Below are 17352 nucleotides of genomic sequence, written 5' to 3' on the forward strand. Positions count from 1 at the left end.
ATTGGATACTTTGTGTAGAAACAAAGTTTTAATTAACCTGAAATACCTGTGCAGAAATGCTTTCGTAAACCAGATGGTGTTTATCGTAGAAATAATTATCCAAGATTATTCTCATTCTGAACAGATTCCCTCATACAGGTGGTACACATTAAAATTAAGTGATCAAATTAAAGCAATTAGGAGTTATTACTTCCACAACACTTCAGTGGAAGATTTTTCCAGCGACCGCTAAATTTACCAGCCACGTTGCTGAAACTGTGATAACTTTGACATTTGTCCTGAGGACACAATTATATAGTGACTCTTGTCTTAATATATGTCAGTGTGGTTTTATTCACTTTAAACAGAAATATTACAAAAATATGATATTGGAACTGAGTTTGGAGGAAAGGATGCAGAAAAAAATGACAGTATGTTTGAAACCATTGCTACAGAAAACAAGCATTTGTGTAACTGGATTTATGACTTAAAAATCGCAGTTACTATTATAATGTGGTTTCCGTGACATTTTCACTTATGTCTGAAAATTGCAATATAAATGTGATATATTCATAAACAGGGTTTGAATCTGCCCGACATTTGTAGAACTGTAAATTAAATCTAGAAAATGATATTTTGTGTTTAATTTGATATATGCATTGCATAGATGAGAGCTACGTGTTTTTTAGGTTGGGATGCATTCGGATAAAAGTACAACGGTGAGACATTTGACTGAGCTCACATAAACAGCGTTTATCATCCTCTATCTTTTATGATGCCATATCAAATTAAATGACTTTCAAAAGGAAGCACGTCTTTATTCTACAGTGAAACTGCCAGTCATCATAACGCCTCCAACTAAAATGCAGCTAAAAAGATTAATTAAGACATAACCATCCTAAAATGAACCGTTTAAAGTTCTCCTAATTAAATAAACGACAGCGGAAGGTTCCGCTCTCTTCATCGTGTCACTGATGGACGCGAGCAAATGTGTTCAGACGGGTATCGCGCTACTCAACAAAGCCATGAATAAAGGCCGTTTCAGTCCGGCGGCCGGCCCTTGCCTGTGTGTGTGTCAATCGCCAGCTTTGTTCTTGAAGTGTGAATTGAGGTGGCTATACATGTGATTTGGGGGTACATCATCCTTGCAAAAGGCACACTTCTCTCGGCTGTTCATCTGCTGAGCGTCTGTCCCCGGCGCCTGGGCGGACAAGTCCGGGAGGTCTGGAGTCCAAACAAGCTGGACATAGACAAAGGACATTAGACAGCAATGAGGGCAACCACACTGACAATTATCCATTTGTTAAGCTGGCATCAGATAATGACGGGGAAATAAAAGCCAGGATTAAACTATTCAGCATGCATCCGTAACTCGACTGGAGATACACAGTCAAACTGCAGGATAAAATACGCTGAAGATTATAAAAAAAAAAAAAAAAAAAAAAACTATTTGTGCAAATGAAATGCAAAATCGAATAGCTTTATGTGACAGTTGTATAATAATAATGATAATAATAATAATATACAATAGAATATTTATTATATATATATATTTTAGAATCTTCAGCACACACACACACACACACACACACACACACACATACCTGTAGATTATATATATTATATATATATATATATATATATATATATATATGTTTATATAATAAATAAAATATAATAATTAATAGCCAAGACATTATTCAGCATAAACAATCAAATATAATAAATGTAGCCAAGACATTATTCAGCATACATCAGTATCTAGACTAGAGATATATGCTGAAATAAATATATATAAATAAATAAATAAATAAATAAATAAAGCAGGATAAAATGCCCTAAAAATTATAAAAGATATGTAAAACAAAATATTATAATAATATTTATTATTATTATTAAACCATATATATATATATATATATATATATATATATATATATATATATATATATATATATATATATATATATATATATGCCAATTTGAAATGTTTTTTTTTTACATTTTTTACTTTTTTTCTTTTATAATTTTTCATTTTGTATTTTATTATATTTTATATAGAGAGATTTATTTATATATGACAATGAATACAATGACAATAATAATAAAACAGATTTTCAGCATGTGAAAAAAACCTTTTTTTTTTTTTTTTTTACTTGTCTGACATTCTGTACATACCCATATGATAAACAAAAAAATTAATTCATAATCAGTCTGTTATCACATATTAAGATCTGCCCTTTTTCAAACAGCAATGCTCTTTGTGGCCCTTTTTTTTTTTTTTTTTTTTTTTTTTAGATGAAACCAGATTTACACTACACAATTTAGCCATTCCATTTGAAATGTCTGTTTTGCCAACAACACTATTAATTTTTTCCCTTGTTCTTAAAACAGATGAGCCCAGGTATCTGCGATGCTTTTAAGCTTGAAGACAGCAAAAAAGAACAGCCTGGAAACAAGTGTAATAGTACGACAACACAGAAGACGACATAATGTGTGATACACAGCTCTCTGTGGTCTTAGCACATCCTAATTGACATCTTAAATGGGATAGCACCGAATTCCAGCCCAAAATAAAACCTTACATAATAACTGTTATCCACACAGACATCCAAACAGAAAATAAAAAACAATAATACTCCTTTAAATAGATTTTCCAATTCAATTTCTTTTGCAGATTCACGAGCTGCAAATATATACAGCTGTAAATGTGTAAGTTTACACACCCCTTCCAGAATCTGTAAGATGTTTAGCATTTAAAAGTAAAGCTACAAGACAAAAAAAAAACTTTAATTTGAACAGGATTATATGGTTCGCACTGCCTTGTTCTTAATATCAGTGACTGTGATTGTGCTGTGTTTGAGTCGGTCAGTTGTTCTGAATCTCAGCATCACTGAGTCTCTGTGGGGAAGAACGCAAATGTGCAGAAGATGCAAAGATGCTGAAGAACGTCCAGGAACTGAAGGATTTCTGCCTTCACTGCTCAGGACAAACCAGGGACTCATACAGCCACAAATGCTCAAAGAAGCAATAGCAATATGATATTAAGAACCAGGGGTGTGGAAACTTTTTTTATGCATAAAAAAAAAAATATTTTATGCATATTCAGATCATATTTTGTCCTGTTTAATAAATGCAAAATAAATGGGGACCAAATAGCTTCACCAGGGCAATACTACTACTAAAGTTAATAATAATAATATTATTATTTATATTTTTAAATATAATAATTATTATTTTAAATATACAAATATTAAAAAATATAATATAAATAAATAAGAAGAATTTTTATAGTAACAAAAATTATATCCTATATAAAAAAAAAATCACAAGGATTATATTAACTTGTATATAATAGAACTGTGTTTAATATTTTTGTCATGTCAATTTTTGTTTATTATTCTTTTTGATAATTTCATATTTTATATTCATATTTTAAATATATTAATAATAATAGTAACAACAACAACCATAATGATAATAATAATAATTCATGTTTAATAATAATAATAATAATAATAATAATAATAATAATATTATTATTATTATTATATCATTCATGTTTAATATTTTAAGTTTAAAAATAAAAATAACAATATTTATAATAAATTCACAACAAATAAAAAAATAAAAAATAATAATAAAAAAAAACACTAAATTATGATCCCTATATTTAAAAAAGGAGCATGTAAACTTATGAAAAGAACTGTTGTCAATTTTTGTGTAGTATAATGGTTACCCTATATTTAATAATATTAAGTTTTTAAAAATATTTTTATAAAAAAGGAGCATGTAAACTTATGAAAAGAACTGTTGTCAATTTTTGTGTAGTATAATGGTATTTTTAAAAATATTTTTATAGACATGATTCAACATGATTCAACATTCTATTGAGCTGTCTTGCCATCTTCTGCCTACAAAGGTAGCTGGTTTAAGGACTTGTCACTGAAATTGAACCTCATATGAGGCTTTTCATATGAAGAGAACACTTTTAATAGCTTGCTCTTAGCACGTTGTTAAGCTAACTACATGCTATTAACTACACAATAAGCTTAAAAAAATAGCACACACAAATACTGGGTAAAGCTGATTCAGGCAGATTGAAGTATTTTTTATCAACACTTTTAGGGTCTGAATGAAATGCATTTAATGCATTAACACCAATGCTCATCATTACAATACAGTGTGGGATTGTCGTCTTTACAAAGAATATGTGCACTGCTGGAGTATTATAGTATTATATCAGGTATCATAATCATGCTGCTTACCGTAGAACATCTTTTGCTTTTAGTGCATTAAAATGCCGCGTATGTAGGCAGCTCTTTAGATTTTGATTGCCTGTATTTAGATTAAGTGCAGCAATTACTAATAATGCATCAAAAATATACCTGTGTCAAAATATGAAAAACAACCTTATACTTGCATTAAGTTTTAGATGCTAGCCTTCTGAATAAGTGTTAAACATCTGAATTAGCAAAGACATTATGTGTTGTATTAATATAAATTGTAAAACCTATAGAGATGCCTGTCTAGCAATCACACATGACTTTTTAAAAAAGACAAGCAGAAATATTGATGACATTTGCCTTCTGTGCAGAGATTCATAATGATTTAAGGAACAAAAACTGAAAACAATACTGGAATTTCTCCTAAAAGCCAGTGACCAAAATTTTCTGGAGTTGCACATGACCGCATCGTGTTTTCTCATTTTAAAAAGAAAATTATTAACCACTTTTTTTTCTTTTTCATTCAAACCGGTTTTTGTGAAGGAGGCCGCTAAACGCCAGAGCTGAAACTATGATTTCTGCTCAGAACACACCAAAATGAAAAACATTTTGTGTCTAATCCCTTCTAAAACTTCTTGTTTTGTGGCAGAATTGCATGTATCCTTTGCAGACAATCCCAAAATGCAATGCGATGAGCTCAGTACAAAATAAAAGTTATTTTAGTATATCTGAACTAATAATATAGTTATATTAGTAATATAGTAATAATATAGTTATATATATAATATTTAGAATTTGATCAAATTTTTATATTTTCGGTTTTTATCTTAATTTTAGTTTTAGTAATTTTATTGTTTGTAATTATTTTTTGTTTTAGTTGTTTGTTTTTCTGTGTTTTTTATAATTTTTTTTTTATTTTTTAGCTCGTTTATTTAGTTTTAGTTAATTTAGAACTTCAAGTGTAACTAAACAAAATGAGATATGTTGCCTTAGCAACTAACAGATAAAATAATAAAATATTTTATTTTTATTTATTTTTTTCAGTTTATTTTATTACAAGTAACTAAAACTTTTTTGTATGGTTTTAGTTTTAGTTAACAATAATAATCGTGGTTTGTTTTTTAATGCCATTCCAGCAGTAAAATTTAAGACGCATTTTTCAAAAAAAAAAAAATTCTACAATTAAATTTGGATTAAATTGAAAACATTTCCAAGGATTCCAAGTCAAGAGAAACGTTAATTAAAACAAAACTTTTTGGCACTGACTGAAAATGCATTCTAATTAAAAATGTACAATTTTAACCAAAATTTCAGAGTGCTGTGTATTTCTATGCTAATTAACCAAATTCATAGATTAGAAATCTGACCTCAGACTGTACTGTAAGCAATCATCTCCTGTGCACTTCACATAAAGAATGTTATTTGTGTGGCACATGGATTAGCACTAGCTAGGACGCTGCCTATATAGGCAGTAAACATGAAGGCAGCTCACTAGGTTTTGGAGTTTAGACACTAATACGCTCCCCAAAAAAACTATATCTTTTATGAGTAACATTAGCCAAATCCAATGTAAAGTTTCCAAATTTATACTGACTAAATGACTTCTTTTACAGATGTTTTCTTACGCAGACGAGTTGTATGTCGCTAACATCACTTAAATAATTGTTCTTACAATTTTAGCAACACCATATAATGTTGCAGTTCTTAAAGGAATAGTTCTCATAAAAATGTAGCATCACCTCTTCAGCAATGGATGCTCTGCAGTGAATGGGTGCCGTCAGAATGAGAGTCCAAACAGCTGATAAAAACATCACAGTAATCCACACCACTCCAGTCCAACAGTTAACATCTGGAGAAGCCAAGACTTTTTAACTTTAAACCGGCTAAAATATGAGTCCATAATCCACAATAAAGCTTCCTCCAGTGAAAAAGTTGTCTCGTCTGAATCAGGAGAGAAATATGCACAGATCAAGCAACGTTTAAAAGCCAAAACAAATATGTTGGTGGATTTGGTGTGATTTTGATGTGAGAGGATAAAAGAGGATGAACTTTTTCACTGGAGGAAGCGTTATTATGGATTATGCACTGCAACTGTTTAAAGTTAAAAACATCTTAAAATCAGCGGAAAGCAATATTAAATATGTGTTCTGAGAAAAATGTATTAACCACAGAGCCAAATTTGAATGGAGAAAAAAAAAAAAAAAACCAAAAACTGCAAAATATTTTAAATAAGGTATCAAAATCTTGAAAAAATAAGCTCTCAAATGCTGGGGGTGTGTCCACTCGCGGGAAAGCTGCCGTCTCTCTCAACTGTCAAATACTGCTACAACATGAATAGATGCTCCCTGTAGCAGCTTAATTTAAATAAGGAGACCGAGCTGATTTGTAAATGATCAACCAGGTAATGTGCATTTACGTGACGAAGGCATAGCCAGCTAGTAAACTGTAGTCTGTAGTAACTAACGGTAATGACAGTAACTCCCAACTGAGTGGGCGAACCACTGATGCTAATGTGCTCTAGTTATTAGGCATGTTCGGATTGAAGCAGCGCTGCGCAGAACGATCAGTGTATGACATCGAAGTCATACACACCTCTTATAGTGTTAACACGCAGCTTTTGGCTTCGCAAGGTGTTAACTGATGGACTGGAGTGCTGTGGATTACTTGTGGATTATTGTGATGTTTTTATCAGCTGTTTGGACTCTCTTTCTGACGGCACCCATTCACTCCAGTGGTAAGCAAGTGATGCAATGCTACATTTCTCCAAATCTGATGAAGAAACAAACTCATCTACATCTCGGATGGCCTGAGGGTGAGAATACTTTCAGTATTTTTTTTTGTGATGAACTATTCCTTTAATAAAGTTACCGAGCAGCTTTCAAGGCATCCTGGCTGTGAGACTTCATCTTACCTGTTGGGGTCCTCGTACATTTTCGTGCGACTCAGAGGATGCAGATGTGTGAGAGGGTGCAGAGTACGACGGATAAGACTCCTCCCTCATCGTGTGCATGTGGTCTCCGAGGTCCGGACTGTGCAGTTGCAGGTCCACCCGTTTATCCGGCGTACTATTGAGAAAGTCGTACTCATCGTCTGTGCTCGGGGGAAACTTCACACACAGGCCTCTTAGGGAATCAAAAAACGGTCCGTCTGGACCGGCGCCACGTGACGCGAGGGATGAGGAGGTCGAAGTATTGTCGACCTCTGACCTCAGCGGTGAGGAGAAAGGAACCTCGGCCTGTTCTGCTGTGTCTTCGGTGCACTGGATGGGCATGGAAAACTGCTCTGGAAACAGAGAGGAAACCAACAAAACGTTTATGCATTTATCCAACACCAGCGCTCGTATCATGAAAAATATATTTTCACTGATCTTTTGAACTAAAAGTGCAATGCAACACTACTACAATACCACATTTACACATCACAGTGCCTATTGTGATAAAAGGTCCTGCTAAATGCACACTAGAAAATCTTAAATCTTAAAAATATAAAACAAATAAAACCTTAAAAACATGTTACACGGAAATACTTCAGTCTATATGCTTCAAAATTTTACACTTAATTCAATGCATTACTTGCTAAATGTTTATAATTATTTGAGAAAAATACTAGCAATTTCTAATTGAAAATAGTTTCTATGGCTTTTTTTTTTTTAAACTTAAATGTAAATGCTTATAAAAAAAAAAAAAAAAAAAATAATCACTGCAATTTTTGCCAAAGTTTTCCAGGAAAGTGGCATCAAATCTTTCAAAGAGTCTGTGAAATAATCAGTACATGTGGTATCATGTATTTACTGCATTAAAAACATGTTTCTTAAAAATAAACACTTTTTGACCATCACAATCTCTAACGGTAAGTCAAAGTTACTTTGCATAGAAGTGTTTGCTAAATGAACAAAATAATGTAAATGCATCTATTAATCAAATAGAATTAAATGGGCCTCATGTAAATGGTGGAGAAAAATTGCAAATTTTCCTTGCATTCAGAACCTGAAGACAAACCGTTTGTGGTTTAGTATTAAGACATCGAGCATTTTCTTTTGTCAGTCTCACTCTTGCCCAATGCCCATATATATATATATATATATATATATATATATATATATATTTATATATATATATATATATATATATATGAGCACATTAGTATGCATATGCAAAGAAAGCACAGCAGTGATATGCACACCATGCAACACTGACTATTAATAAGGAACTCTGTCAATTTTAGCACCAAACAATGCAGTGAGAATTGCTCTACCATAACAACTGTGTCAGCCGCTGCCAGTGCAAGGCAACACCGGCCAATTAAAATCAACTTCAGAGCTCAAAATTCACCTCTGAAGCGTCCTGATCAAAGTCTGTGATCACACTGAGAAGGCACGTGGAGCTAGTAATGTAACGTTATGAAATCATAATCATCAGAGCGTGGCTCAGATTCAATTACCGTCATTCATAATTCAACATCCTTGTAAACAATTGAGATGTTTTTTTTTTTTTAAAAAGAGCAGCAAATTTGAGATCTCTGTGAGGAGAGAGATTATTATAAATATTTATTACTATTATTTCAGAATTTAGATTTTTCTTTCTTCAGTGAAACAAAAAGATGTTTGGTTGAATGTCTGAGCTGCTCTTTTAGACATAACAAAAGTAAATGGTGATATATAATTTAAAGCATCTGCAATGCATCAATATTAAATATGAACAACCCCAAATGTGAGAACTACAGAAGAGCAAAAGATCATATGATGATATAAATGATGATTATTATTTTCATAATAACTAAATTAACCTGACAGCATATCCACAGTGATGCCAATAAATCCGTTATTTTTACTATTCTTGTTTGTGATGTAACCAAAAGGACTTTTCATTTGTAAAAACCAGAATTATAAAACACAGTGTTGCAGATTGTTGCCATGTGTAGCTTTTTTGGTCCTTAACCTGTTTTTATTGCATGATAGGGTTTTATTAAAAGTGAACTGAACAAAAGAGTGAACTGTGGTCAGATGAGATGTCGTCAGGCCATATTTCAGTAAAAAAAAAAAAAAACTCCTGTCCTGTCAGCCGGTATACTGTGCTCATAGCACATGCTCTTCAATTGCATGCACAAATGCAGTGGCGCGCTGTATATCATTTCATATTAAAGCGCAAAAGAAACTACGAGCATGCAGTGTCATAATTGTGTCATCAGTAAGTCATGAAGTTACCAAAAAGGCAATAAAAAGCTACGTTAAAAACTGTGCATGCATAAGTATTTGTTATATGTGACCCTGGAGCACAAAAGCAGTCTTAAGTCGCTGGGTATATTTGTAGCAATAGCCAAAAATACACTGTATGTAGTAATTTCATTAATATTAAGTAAAGATCATGTTCATGAAGATATTTTGTAAGTTTCCTACTGTAAATATATTAAAGCTTAATTTTGATTAGTAATATGCATTGCTAAGAACTTCATTTGGACAACTTTAAAGATGATTTTCTCAATATTTTGAGTTTTTCGCACCCTCAGATTCCAGGGATTCAAATAGTTGTATCTCGGCCAAATATTGTCAGATCATAACAAACCATATATCAACTGAAAGCTTATTTATTCAGCTTTCAGATGATGTATATATCTCAATTACTAAAAATCGATCCTTATGACTGGTTTTGTGGTCCAGGGTCACAAATATGAGTTACATTTAAGAACATGTCTCTGAAATGCAGTGGTTTTCAAAACTGTCCGGAGCAGCCCAGCACTATAGGCATCAAATTGCACAAATTGTAATTGAAAATTGAAAATAAGCCTAATGGAAAAGCTACAATTTCGCAAAAACACATGGCGTATGTAAAAAGTCATATGATCATTCTTCAGTGTACTATAACCTCCAAGAAACACTTCATACTTGGCCGCTCTCCAGTATAAGGGGCTTTCCCAGGTTACATTTTAGTCGCATAACGCCGTCATTTCACAATACTTTTTTAATCGACATTTATAAAATATCGCCAAAGTTTTGCGCAAATCTGTAATGGAAACGCGCCTACTGTCTCCCTCATCTAACACACCCGATTCAGCTCCTCAGCTCATTATAGAGACTTTAAGCTTTCTTAAAAAAAAAAAAAAAAAAAAAAAAAATCCTTAAAAAATCCTGCTTTAATTAATATTGGTTGTCAATTTAAAAAGCAACAGTTATGCGGCCTTTAGAGAGCTTATATTGCTTTTTAAAGCTTGGTAATTAACTTTAATTATGCTTACTGTAAAAGCAATAACCTAGCAGTGATTTAATGAGTCCGTAAAGCCACTTTAATTTTTTATTTTTTTAATTTTTTCTTTCATTGAGGTTAATTACAGTATGGTTTGATTATTAAAAGATAATATATTCCCCACTTTTGTTCTCCGTTTAATTTTGTTTTATGAATTTGTGTGTTAGAACCACATAAAGGAGAGCAGAAAAACAGGCCAGAGAACACACTGATGGTAGTGTGGAGAAGTGTGTTAAATTCCTGAAATGGGGCTTTTTCCGTCCCTGAGGGGAAAACTGGCTGATTGAGTTCTAGAATATTGATCGGTTTTATGTAACAGGGGTTTCCAATAGTGACCTTAGCTCTCCTCTCTGTTCAGATTGAACTTCAAATCAGAGAATTTTCTATTGAAATGTTTGACAGACAGTTTTTAAATTTAGAAAACCGTTTTAAACATACAGGGTCTCTCTCTCTCTCTCTCTCTCACACACACACACACACACACACACACACACACACACACACATTTTTGATTGTTGAAAGCACAGTCGATGTTTGACACAAATGGAAATAAAGCTGTGAAAGGTAGACATGCAGTCTTTTCAAAAGGTTGCTCTGTCCAAATATAATAGTTCACATCTATATTTTTTGGAAAGGCATATTTTCACTGACTTATATACAGTACACAAAGGTATGAGACTATACAACCAATTTATCAGACTGTATGTCTGTCATTCATTTTCATGAATGTCAGATTTTTCATTAAAAACATTTACTTTCCAGCTGTCAGATGATTTTGCAGTAGATGTTATTTGAGGGTATGATGAGGTTTTTAATCATTCTCTATAGATTTCGGAGTGAGCGCGCTTTCTGGCCACCGGTGGAGATGTCACTAGACACAAAGTAAGGAAAACATTTGTGGGGACCCCATGCTGGATGGCCCCGGAGGTGATGGAGCAGGTCAGTTTACTCAGAGGGCCAACATTAAACATGTACAAGTGGATCTGTTTCAAAAACCTAGCGAGCTGTCTACATAGACAGCATTTTAAATCATTAAAAATAGATGCACACTCAACATGAAGGCTGGTGCTGATAGCCTTGTGGGCAGCGTGCCAACATATAGTGCCTATGCGCAACGGGAGTCCCGAGTTCGAATCCTGGCTTGAGGACCTTTCCCAATCCAGCCCCGACCCCCTTCTTTCTCTCACTTCGCGCTTTCTGCCAGCTCTACACTGTCCTATGATAAGACCAAAGGCAAAAAACGCCTAAGATAAATCTTTACCAAAACAAAAACAACATGAAGACTGTTCTAGAAGTTTAGTAAATACTAAGATACCCTGTTTTGGCCTAAATAAAAGCTAAAACTAAAGCAGCATTACATGTATTGTTATAAGACACAGGGCAATCCCATAATGCATTTCTTGACAAACTCAGTGTCATTACCCAACAAAGACGGTGGACAAAGAAATGTTGATTATAATTATTATTCATTCAATACTGAAAAGTTTAAATACAAAATAGTTGAAACCACACTACTGTTATAACATATTTTTAAACGAAGTCTCTTCTGCTCACATAGGCTGCATTGATTTGATCAAAAAACAGTAAAAACAGCAATACCTGTTATAACTGTTTTCTATTATTAATATATTTTCTAATGTAGTTTATTCCTGTGATGCAATGCTGAATTTTCAGCATCATTACTCCAGTCTTCTGTGTCACATGATCCTTCAGAAATCATTCTAATATTCTGATTTGCTGCTCGAGAAACATTTCTTATTATGAATGTTGAAAACAATTGTGCTGCTTCATATTTTCAGCCCAATGTTTTTGTGTTCTGTTCATTTTTTGTGATTTGAGTATTATGCGGTTAGATCAGTGATATGCTTACTGAATCAGTTGAAGCAAAGTTGCTGCCTAAGAAGAAAGACACTCCACCAATGTGTATCTGTCATCTACTGTAAATATGATGGATCTTGGCACCATGAGAGTGTTAATAAGCTAGCTAGACTATTTTCTATGAGCTTTTCCGATACTATGAATGATTAATAACCATTCAACTATTTTAGTGCAGATCATAGAGATTGTTTAATAATTGGATATCTGCTATAAAAAAACAGCTGTTTATGATTGGTGTGGGTCATAGTCTGTCATCCCATCATCTGATGATCTGCTAGCATGTCATGTGACCGCAGGTACGGGGTTATGACTTCAAAGCTGACATTTGGAGTTTCGGAATCACTGCCATTGAACTCGCGACAGGCTCTGCACCCTATCATCGCTACCCCCCTATGAAGGTAACACAACGACTGTCTGTGACTATTCATGCTGTGTGTTTGTGAAAACGTACCTGTTTTCATAACCTTTTTTAATTATGTAATTATAGCAGTTACGCAAAGTAAATCAAGTGTTAGTGATTTATTTTATTTGTCTGTGCTGCGGATATTACATATGTATACTAAATGAAAGCAAAGCCTGTGCAGTTGAACTGTATCTAATGGGGTTTTACAGAGCCATCCATCGTCCCAGGCTCAGCAGGCACCAACTAAAAGAATAGATCATCCAGAATGAAAATGTTCATAATTTATACTTTGATCTGTTCAGGCTTTCTTTCCTAAAATTCAGAAGGAAATGTTTTGCTGTTTATTCTGTCTAATGTTCTATTTAACAATGTTCTGTCTATTTATTATAGATATATCCATCCATCCATTCTATCATTCTGTTGTTCCTTCCATCCATACATCCATAAAGTGTATAATTATTTTGTTCTATCCATGCATACATCTATACATCCAATAAATCAAATATACCATTCTGTCATTCCTTCCATCCATCCATCCATTCATTCATCCATTCCTTTATCCATCCATCAAATCTTCCTTTCTGTCCATCCATCCAATCCACCATTCTGTATTTCCATCCATCCATCAGTCCATCCATCCAATCTACCATTCTGTCGTTACATCATTATCATCATCCATCCATCCATTTATCCATCCATCAAGTCTACCATTCTGTCATTCCATCCATCCATCCATCCATCCATCCATCCATCCATCCAATCTACCATCCTGTCCATCCATCCATCCATCCATCCATCCATCCATCAAAGCTGCAGTCGGTAACTTTTGGGGCTCGCGTCTGGCGGAAGAACATTGTAGCCGGAGCTACTTCTCTCCAATATAAACAAAATCCATCACTCCCGGCTTTTCTGCTCCAATCAGCGCAGGGCTGTGCCACAGTGTTGTATTGTGTTGAAAATGTAAAAAATATATATAATGAGCAAGTACATCATGAATCCATTTTCCAAACCGTGGTTTTTGTCTTATCCTGAATCACTACGGTACACCTATAATAAGTGTTTATATTCTGACTATTTTAGTCTGGTTGGGGTCAGCAATGCTGCAGAGTAGCACAGTACCTGCGTGACTCGCCATAGATGTAAACAGAGAGAAGTAGCTCCCGCTACAATGTTCTTCCACCAGACGCGAGCCCCAAAAGTTACCGACTGCAGCTTCAAATCTACCATTCTTACCATATAAGACCTGAAGCATGCCAGAAAAGGTAAAGAGCTGTGAGAAAATAGGATGCGTGTCAGATCCACATCATGTTCAGCAGCGGAGGCTCTAAAAGCAGCCAAAATAAGCTCATAACCAGCTGCTGTGATGTAGATACATTTTTAGGTAGCTAAATATGACATTTATTATAATGGGTTTATGTGAAGATTGTTTTAAGTTCACTTAAATTAGAAGTTGTTATTTTTTAAAGTCTAATAAATGTTTAAATTGATAGCTCTCAATTATACTGTAATGTTGAATGGCTCTAGTCAATAGTTAAATATTACAGAGAAAAAAAACAATTTCATAGAGACATCAACAGTATTGATATCAGCCATACTGGCCTTCAGTCATAAAAAAAGATGCCATTATGCTGTCTTTATGTTGTTTCTACATTCATTTGAAGATTGAATGTGAAATTATTGAAATATAAACGTATATTTAAAACCTTTAATGCTAGGTGGGATTAATCACGATTAATTTCAGAAATAATGTGATTAATTAGTTAATTGTTTTTAATCAACTGAGAGCACTATTTAAAAAAAATAAAATAAAATAAAACTCCACTCTCAACCAGTGGAATATGGAAATAACTTTTACTGTAGCTTTTGATAATAAATGTGAAAAATGTAATGTTCTTTCTCAGTATTTTTTTACTTGTCCGGTGCAAATATCAAAATGTATTGACTTGAGAACCAAAACGACATTGACCAAAATTAAGTCATTCAATGATTTTATGGGAAAAAAAAAATAAATGCACGCTAATAGGTTCAGAAAATACAACTTCATTCAAAGACTAGTTTTCATGCATCATGGACAGATATTTGTTCTTATTTTAAGCATAAACTCACTAAATTTTTTGACTTCATATCTTCATTTTGCATCTCAAGTAAATGTATCTTGATTTAAGGGCATTTCGATATTTTTAAGACAAAAATACTAAGAAAGATAGTCAGTTTTTGCAGTGCATGCAACATTCAGTGCCTTGACTTTATGCATTTAAGGCTTTCTGCTCTCATTTAAGATCATTTTAAAAACTTTAAAAGACTTGATTGTTTTCCAGAAGCCCTAACCCGGAGTATGAGCAATACTATCAGCTATTATTAATGCTTTCCAGAGCAAACACCCCTAATTGCGTTCGATGCATATAGCCGCTCCATGGGGCAAAAACACACGGTCTTTTCCGCATGCTTTCCATCATGCTTTCCAAAAATACATCTCACTGGCGTATTGTTTTCCAAGTGATCTCACAGAGGACACATAATTGTGTAACAGTGTGCTGCTTCAAAACAACATTTATCAAAGTGATAATTGAACATGCTCATCCGCTCAGTCTATTTTAATGCTGCGTGGAGGTCAGAGGTCATCGGAGCAAAAAGCCCTTACACCATGCCTTTGCGTCAAGTATTTCTGCTTTTAATTTGCGGGAAAGAACAAACAATGAAATGTATAATTACTAGTATGCCGCATTACACTACTAGCTATATAATTACTAATTTGTTGTGACATTTCTAGAGTAATTGTAACGCCACAGTTTTTATTTTACCTAATTTAATTAGAATAGGAAGAAATGTGCTTGGGTGAGGAGGTATAACAGCTATAATTTAATAAAGGATATTAGTACGAAATTTCTAAATAGTTTCTAAAAAATGACTTTACCATTAGCGGTCTCATTTCCTTTGTGTATTCGCTTCAGGTGATCTTTCTGCTTTCTGGTTAGACTTTGAATCCTCTGGAAAGTCCCCTGGATTTCCTGCCAAGTGTCCAGTACATTCTCACTAATCGAATGAGAAAAAGAAGTTTCAGAATAATACAGATTTAATCTACTATAGATCTATCTATCTATCTATACACAACACATACAAGTCATTTGATTAAGCATTAAGTGCCACACACACACAAAAAATATTTTCACCCACCACAAAAAAATATTATTCATTATGGGGTGATTTCACCACCATATTTTAAATATCTAGGCCGTCCTTTTCACTTTCAGTAAGATTTTCCCCATAACCCCTGGTTAAGCTAAATAAACTATATACTTTAACCTCCCCACTTCTGAATGTCATATAACATGACATTTACGAACATGTAGACATGTTCACCTCCGCTTTTTCCAAACTGATCCCACATCAGTGGAAATGCATAAGTATTTAATGAGCACGAGGCATCAGGGGTGTTTTTTGCCGGATCCGTTTGGCTTTTTCCTTTCATGTTATTCAGATATTATACAAGATATATTCTGCAAGAAGAATACTGACCTGCTAATTCCAATAAACAAACTCTACAGAGCTGTTAATCAGTTGTTTTAGTTCGAGATCAAACCTTTTGTCTGGGAGCCCATGGGACTGAAGTGTAAAATCCTTCATTAAAAATGGATTTTTAAAGCGATGTGATTCGTGTACCTCTTCATTTCGCAGGCAGCAGATATCGTATGGGGAAGCATCCTAGAATACTCTGCGGGTTCGTTTATCTGCAAAAGAACAAAAAGATGCACAGAATGACAAAACCATTTCCAAACATTCATTCTAAAACATACGGCTGCAGTACGCCAGCATATAGACTCAGACATATTTTCAGTAGGATAGGATAAAAAAGAAATCACATTTTTCTCTTTATATATATATAAAATAAAAAAAATAAAAAAATAAAATAAAAAAAATTATATATATAAATATATATATATCAGTATATATATATATATATATATATATATATATATATATATATATATAATTTTTTATTTTAATTTTTTTAAATTTTACTACATAAAATTAAGCATATTTTTATGACCTCTATGGTTTTTTCATTGTGAAATTATTTTCATTACAGTTAATGACTTTAAAAATATATATTCTATATTCATCGCAAACTCAAGAATAATAAGATCTTAAATAGTCTTAATAATTATACTTCAATGAATAGTATAAAATAATTTAACAATATTCTTTTTACAAATAATAAGCAAACCAAATAACACTGCCCTCTCAAAAATTTGCATTATCATTAAGGTTTTTTACTTTGGATTTTTTAATATATATATATATATTATATATATATATATATATATATATATATATATATATATATATATAATATATATATATATATTTTTTTTTTTTTTTTTTTTTTTTTAACAGTACAGTAAAAATATTTAATGAAAAATATTATATTAAAATACTTTAATATATAATATATAATAAATAATATTATATGTATATAAATAAGCTTTGATTAAAGGTAGAACAACAAATTCTACCACGATATATAGATATTTTTTACTTTGGATAAATTTTTTTTTATGAATTTATTCTTTTAGGTAAAAAAAAAAAAAAAAAAAAAAAAAAATTATAATATATATATCTATATATA

General features: G+C 32.7%; 1 protein-coding gene across 2 annotated transcripts in view; it reads right to left on the minus strand.

Annotated features, from left to right (window-relative positions):
- Window positions 1–309: 309 nt before the first annotated feature.
- The window catches only part of LOC109096091 (TRAF family member-associated NF-kappa-B activator-like), a 25672-nt gene continuing 8629 nt past the window's right edge, over window positions 310–17352 (minus strand). For both annotated transcript variants that reach the window (XM_042764336.1, XM_042764335.1), the window contains exons 5-8: window positions 16386–16453; window positions 15640–15758; window positions 7117–7487; window positions 310–1219 (exon numbers count right to left, since the gene is read on the minus strand). In XM_042764336.1, the coding sequence (XP_042620270.1) occupies window positions 1055–1219; window positions 7117–7487; window positions 15640–15758; window positions 16386–16453 (723 nt within the window). In that variant the 3' untranslated portion in view covers window positions 310–1054. The remainder of the gene's footprint in view (window positions 1220–7116; window positions 7488–15639; window positions 15759–16385; window positions 16454–17352) is intronic.

This window comes from Cyprinus carpio, chromosome A9 (assembly GCF_018340385.1).
Source record: "Cyprinus carpio isolate SPL01 chromosome A9, ASM1834038v1, whole genome shotgun sequence".
NCBI lineage: Eukaryota > Metazoa > Chordata > Actinopteri > Cypriniformes > Cyprinidae > Cyprinus > Cyprinus carpio.